The following is a 6,995-nucleotide window of genomic DNA, read 5'->3' on the forward strand; positions in this document are numbered from 1 at the left end:
AAACGGCCTCAAGCTGTGCCAGGGGAGGCTCAGGTTGGCCCTGAGGAGGAATTTGTTGCTGGCAAGGGTGGTGAGGCCTTTGGCAGGGGCTGCCCAGGGAGGTTTGGAGTGCCCAGGCCTGGAGGTGTCCCAGGCAGGCCTGGCCGTGGCACTCAGTGCTCTGGGCTGGGGGACAAGGTGGGGATGTGGCACAGGGTGGATCCATGGGCTGGGAGGGCTTTTCCAGCCTCACTGATTCCATGATTCCATGTTCCTGGGCACTCCAACCTTCCCTCTCCTGGGATCCCCTCTCTAACACACCCGTTTCTCTCTCCCCACAGTGCTGAGCATCGGCGAAGGCGGGTTTTGGGAAGGCACCGTGAAGGGCAGGACTGGCTGGTTCCCAGCAGAATGTGTGGAGGAGGTGCAGATGAGACAGTACGACTCCCGGCAAGGTAAGTGCTGTTTTTCCACCCCCAGGGGCCTCCCCTCACCCTGGATGGCCCTGGAGATTCACTCTAAATCTCTGTCGGTCTCTGAGTTCACCCGTTCTTTGGGACGGGCAGTGGATGTGTCGGAGCAGTTGTGTCCCAGGTTGTATCCCAAGGGCTCAGGGCATGTCCTGGGTGCATTAACATCCAAAATAGACTCACTGATCCATGGTCAGTGTTTGCTGCTCTGGTGAGGAGGTTGCTGAAGCATCAGGGTCTTCTGGAGGTAACGGGACAGCAGAGCTTGGATATTGGTGTGAACCCCACCCAACATTTTAGGAGACCAAAGAGGAGGCCACCGAGTTGGTTAGAGGGATGGAGCCCCTCTGCTATGGAGCCAGGCTGGGACAATTGGGATTGTTCAGCCTGGAAAAGAGAAGGTCTTAAAGTGACTTCATTTCAACCCTGCAGTGCCTGAAGGAGCCAATGAGAAAGATGGAGAGAGACTGTTTAAAAGGGCCTGGAGTGCCAGGACACAGGGAATGGCTTCCCAGTGCCAGGGGGCAGGGTAAGACAGGATGTTGGGAAGGAGTTGCAGATTGAAGGTGACTGTGACAAGGATGAGGCAGCCCAGGGAATTCGTTGTGTTCCTCATTGAAATTCAGAGGCTGCGACTTTCGGGTTGACATTTTGGAGGTGCCATTCGGACGTTCCTTTAACCTGCAGGATTCTCCTGCTCCGAGGGAAGAGGCCACGAGCTGCATATTGATGTTCCCAAATGAGCCAGGGCCTTCTCTTGGCGGCCTCAGGCTCAGGACTTCCCTCCAGGTCATGGTCACTGCAGGGTTTGGTGACTCAGGAGGGAAATGTCCTGTTGTCCAGCTCTGTTATCGCCCCAAGAAATTCTTCCCTTCCCCGTCAGAGTCTCCTTAGGTGTTTCCTGTTGGTGAACCTGGAAACCTTTGGGGCCTAAACAGAGTTTCTTTAGTAAATAACCAAAAAAAAAGGTCTATCAGGCCTTGGCAGGGGCTGCCCAGGGAGGTTTTTTGGAGTGCCCAGCCCTGGAGGTGTCCCAGGCAGGCCTGGCCGTGGCACTCAGTGCTCTGGGCTGGGGGACAAGGTGGGGATGGGGCACAGGGTGGATCCATGACCTTGGAAGTAATTTCCAACCTCCGGAGTTCTGGGATTCTTTATGTTCTAAATTTATTTCTTCTGGCCCTGCTTAGTTTGGAGGTCTCAGCTTTTGCCCATCTTCTGGTTTTTGTCCCCCAGTATCCAACCTGCCCCTCCCCTGGCACAGCTTGAGGCCATTTCCCCTTGTCCTGTCCCTGTTCCTTGGGAGCAGAGCCCGACCCCCCCCGGCTCCCCCCTCCTGGCAGGGACTTGCAGAGCCAGAAGGTCCCCCCTGAGCCTCCTTTTCTCCAGGATGAGCCCCCCCAGCTCCCTCAGGAGTTCTCCAGCCCCTTCCCAGCCAGAACAGACTGAGGGAACAGTGAAGTGAGGGTTGGGAAGGGTGTGTGATGCATGGGCTGAGGACAAACAACATAAACCTTTATGTTGCTGTGGAAAATGATGGTTTAAGATATCCTGGTAATGGGGATGGAGGCAGATTTTTATATTTGATAAAGAAGAGGAATGGAGGGGAGTAAATGGAGTTGACTGTCTTCAGTGAGTTACGACACAGGCGGAATTTTGAGTGAGTGCTTCGAGTCAAAGCTACAAAAAAACCCGGCCCTGTCGGGTATTCCTGGCAACAGAGAAACTGTGCAGGTAGGGAATGTGGATCCTGAGGCTTCTGGGAATAAACAAACCCCTCAAGGAACAAAGATTAGGACTCACAGAGTCATGGAATGGTTTGGGTTGGAAGGACCTTAAAACCCACCCAGAGCCACCCCCTGCCATGGGCAGGGACACCTCCCACTGGCCCAGGTTGCTCCAAACCCCATCCAACCTGGCCTTGGACACCTCCAGGGATCCAGGGGCAGCCACAGTTTCCCAGTAACATCATCAGGGAGTATTTTTAATAGATGAAATTAAATCTGAGTATTAATTTTTTGGGGACATCATTTGTCAATTGTTGGACAGCCTTCTGCTCAGACTGGCACCGGTGCCCGTGCTTTGAGCGTGTTCTTGCTTTGGGTTAGTTACAGAGTCACCCTGAGCCCGTGGTCCAGGGAAATTCTGGGAGAAGAACCTGCAGATTTGGTTTAAAATATTGGAGGAATATTTGGTAACTGTGTAATTAAGACCAAAGAGCTGTTTGGGATGAGTTGGAGGCACTGGAAAAATCTGCATTTGCTTATTTTAGCTGGGGAAAAATAAACCTGTCTGGTTTGGGTTCCTTCCACCCTGAGCTGTGTCCTCTCCCTCCCCTGACCCTCATTCCCTGGTGATTTTTTTTCCAAAATGCTCTTTTGTGGCAGGTCCTGACTGTCTCTCCCACTCGTTTTCCATGGTGGAACATCCCTCACCTGCCAGGCAGAGCTCACCCAGGAATTAAAGGGAAGGGTTTGGGGGTGTGAAGCGGAAAAAGAGTCCCCAAAATCTCCTGGGACACCCAAACTGGGGATGAAAAGGGACCCAAAACCACCTGGAACTCCCAAATTGGGGTTGAAAAAAAGTTTATTTTCTGATGCTTTCAGCACAGGGTGGGATTGTTGGGGTGTCTGTGCAGGGCCAGGAGTTGGATCCATGGTCCTTGTGGGTCCCTTCCAGCTCTGAATATTCCATGAAGAGTGGTGGGAAGGGATGATCCACAGCTTAAAACACCTTCCTTGTTGACACTCCAAGAAATTCATCTGCTTCTCCCCCCGTCTCGTGGCTGGAGAGAGATCCCAGACTGGGTTGGGTTGGAAAAGGCCCTTAAGGATCATCCCATTGCAACCCTCCCTGGGCACTGGTGAGGTGCCAGTCCCCTGGCAGAAGGGGGAATCAGGATGCCCTGCTCTCAGCCAGGATGAGCCCTGAGCTCCCTGGCATTGGCAGGCAGCACGAGGAGCTGGTGTGGAGACCCCGAGGGCACAGCTGAGCTGGGGACCGGGAGCTCTGATGGGCACAGAGCTGCCAGTGGGAAAGGATGGAGCTGGATCCAGCTTGCCAGGGCTCAGATAACCCCTCATGCCCTGGGCCTGGTGCCCTGTCCAGCTTCTGCCTCCAACAGGCACCACTTGTCATGCAGGAGCTGAAATGGGTCCTTTGGCTGCTTCTACAGCAGCATTTTTAAAATCCTCTTTGTTTTCCTTTCACTTTCCTGACTTAATTCCAAGCCTGATCCCGTCTCCATTGTGTTGCTGCCTGTGGCAGGTGTCCTCTGGCTCTGCTGCCTTTGGCCTTGGTCCTCTTCCTTTGAAGGACAGGGCTTGGAGCAGCCTGGCCTTGTCCAAGCCCAAATCCAGGCTGGGTGAGGGATGGATGGGGAGCAGCCCTGGGAGAAGGATTTGGGGTGTTGGTGGGTGAGAGGCTGGGCATGATCCAGCCCAGAAGGAATTGCTGGCTGGGAGGGTGGGGAGGGGCTGGAATGCATTTCCCAGAGCATCTGTGGCTGCCCCTGGATCCCTGGGAGTGTCCAAGGCCAGGCTGGACGGGGCTTGGTACAGTGTAGTGCCCATGGCAGGGGTGGCACTGGATGGGCTTTAAGTTCCCTTCCCCCCTAGACCATCCTGGGATTCTCTGAACTTTCCTCCTCTCGATTAATCTCTGCTCTGCCGGCAGCTCCTCTGGCAGTCCAGAGTAAAGGTCATTTTTATGAATATCCCAAGGTGCTGCTCAGGCTATAAACCTGATATCTGTTAGATTTACTGATCCTTCCCCTTCTCAGAGCGTGGATTTAAAACTCTTGACTCGAGATTCTTTCCAGATTCCCTTTGCCTTAACGTTTCCCATGACAGGACGATTCCTCCTGCTCTGAGCTCTGGGCAAACAAACCCCTGTGGTACCACAGTGGCCAGATTGATGTGCCACAGATGTTCTGGCCATGGACTGAACACCCATCCCACTTCCTTGGGGCTGCTGGAAGAGTTGTGGGCTCCTCCCAAGGGATTGTGCCCTGCTGCTGAATTCATGGAGAGCCTTTCCAGTTGCCTGGGGAGCCACAGCTGGTGGGGAGGAATTCCTGCCCTGAGTGCCTTGGGCTCAGTCAGGAACGAGCACAACTGCCTGGGTGGCACTTGTGGAAATGCCTGTGTTGCAGAAATGTGGATGAATCCCCGTGGAATAGCGTCCTGCAGCCCTTCTGTGCTGCCCTGGTTGGCTCAGGCTGCTGGCTCTGGCTGATCTGCGTGTTCCCTTCGGGGCTGGTCAGACCCCAGGGGAGGAGACACAGAGGTGCTGCTCTGACTGGCGGTTACCTAAGGGCAGATTTGCATTTAATTTGCATTTTTTCACTTATAGATAAGAAAAAAAATCTCTAATTTCAGTGCAAATGCAGCTCATAAATTAAGGGCAAGAGGGACTAATGCAGGAGGGACTGACTGAGTTCTCTCCTCCCTGAATTCGTGTTATGCAGGCCAGAGTTTCACCAAATGTGTGTAAATCCCTGCATGAAGAAATTCAGGAGGAATTTCCTCATGGAAAGGGTGGTGAGACCTTGGCAGGGGCTGCCCAGGGAGGTTTGGAGTGCCCAGGCCTGGAGGTGTCCCAGGCAGGCCTGGCCGTGGCACTCAGTGCTCTGGGCTGGGGGACAAGGTGGGGATGGGGCACAGGGGGGATCCATGGGCTGGGAGGGCTTTTCCAACCTCTGGGGTTCAGGGATTATGAAACTAAGCAGGACCTGCTGCTGCCACAGCAGCACTGGTTGTGGGGAGCACCCCTGGCGATGGAGGTGACCCATCCCAATTCACCTGCCCTGGCTCCTTCTCCATGGAGAGGAGCTTCAGGCTCCTCTCTGACCCCAGCACTGTGTGTCCTCCCCCCCTTCCCAGCACAGTTCAGCATTTCTTTGGAAATAATTCCCTTCCCTTCCCTGCTGGCCCCCCCAGCCAGATTGGCTGCCTGGCACCGAGCCTGGGCCGGGTTTTCATTGTGGTGGCATCTGCTCATCAGCCCACTGCGAGTCAGGTGCTGGGAGCAGGATCAGGACGTGTGGGAGGGATCCACAATGGGCAGAGGGAGAGGCCGGGGGGGCTGCCCAGGGCTGAGGTGCTGCTTCCAGGGCAGCAAAGCTCCCACCCCCAGTGCCAACTGGGGGGGCTCTGCCTGCTCACAGCCCGCCCTGGGCACCAGGGTGGGATTCAGCAGCTGCAGAAGAGCGAGACAGAATCATGGAATCAGTGAGGTTGGAAAAGCCCTCCCAGCCCATGGATCCCCCCTGTGCCCCATGCCCACCTTGTCCCCCAGCCCAGAGCACTGAGTGCCACGGCCAGGCCTGCCTGGGACACCTCCAGGGCCGTTTCCCCTTGTCCTGTCCCTGTTCCCTGGGAGCAGAGCCCGACCCCCCCCGGCTCCCCCCTCCTGGCAGGGACTTGCAGAGCCAGAAGGTCCCCCCTGAGCCTCCTTTTCTCCAGGCTGGTGAGACCACCCAGCATCAGCTGACCGTGGGGTCTCTTCCAGGGTGATGAGGCAGTTCAGAATTCCCTGAGTCAGGAGGAGCCAGAGTACTTTCCAGACACCTACGTGGGTGTGTTGGCTCAGGAAGTTGGCACGAGAAGTGTCCCTGTGCTGGAGAAGGCACCAACACCAACCCAGCCCTCTCCAGTCCTGAGGCCACATCTGCCCTGACTGTGTGTTCTGTTCAGTGCTCTGGGCTGGCGGACAAGGTGGGGATGGGGCACAGGGGGGATCCATGGGCTGGGAGGGCTTTTCCAGCCTCAGGGATCCTGGGATTCTGTGGTGCTGCCGCCTGTTCTGCCTCCTGCTCCAGGGCTAGTGATTCAGGAGCAGTTGGTCAAAAATAGATGATGGAAAAAAACCGACTGCCAATAATTAGAGGTGCATAAATCTTGCATTTAAGAAGATTAAATTGAATTAAATTCAATTCTAAACGGTATTTAGAAATATAATTCCAGCATTCTGTTTAAACCAAAAAGGGATATTTTTCTCATTCCAAATGAGATTTTTTCCCTTTCCTATTCGCACCCCGGTGTTGGTGCCCGAGGGAAGAGAGGATGGGACAGTCCAGGTTCTCCATCCACAGGCCCTCCCAGGCTGTTTTCCAGCGGTCTGCATTCCCCATTCCCGTGCCTGGATGAGCTCCCAGCACTCCATCCCACCGGGATGCCCTGGTGTCCTATTGCTCTTTCCCTCTAAATTTAGAGCCTCCCTCTCCACACGGATCCGGGAGCGAAGGCTCCTCTCCATCCATCAGCCCCATTCCCGGTGCTCCGTGACGGCTCCATTAAACACACGCTATTTTTAGGAGTCGGGAAGGGAACGAGCCTTTGGGCTCTGGACAGCCCATAAATCCAGGGCCAGCCACCAAATCCCCAGCCTTTCCTCGGGAATGACACCCAGAGAGGTGTTTGTGGTACAGGTGTCCGGGAAGCAGGGAATGAGGAGGAGGGGGGAAGAGGGGCTGAGGCACAGACATGTGGGGTGGGGGGAGTGGGAATTCTGATGGGGGAAGGGAGGCAGGAGCAGGGATGCACATGG

At 55.2% G+C, this 6,995-nt stretch overlaps 1 protein-coding gene across 1 annotated transcript in view; it reads left to right on the forward strand.

Annotated features, from left to right (window-relative positions):
- The window catches only part of LOC114070475 (SH3 and multiple ankyrin repeat domains protein 3-like), a gene marked incomplete at its 3' end in the record, with an annotated part of 81,688 nt that overhangs the window by 15,056 nt on the left and 59,637 nt on the right, over positions 1-6,995 (forward strand). The window contains exon 2 of the mRNA XM_027907913.1: positions 321-434. Within this exon, the coding sequence (XP_027763714.1) occupies positions 321-434 (114 nt within the window). The remainder of the gene's footprint in view (positions 1-320; positions 435-6,995) is intronic.

Source organism: Empidonax traillii, unplaced genomic scaffold (genome assembly GCF_003031625.1).
Source record: "Empidonax traillii isolate 1590-97213 ecotype Southwest subspecies unplaced genomic scaffold, ASM303162v1 scaffold1572:size89801, whole genome shotgun sequence".
Classification (NCBI taxonomy): Eukaryota; Metazoa; Chordata; class Aves; order Passeriformes; family Tyrannidae; genus Empidonax; species Empidonax traillii.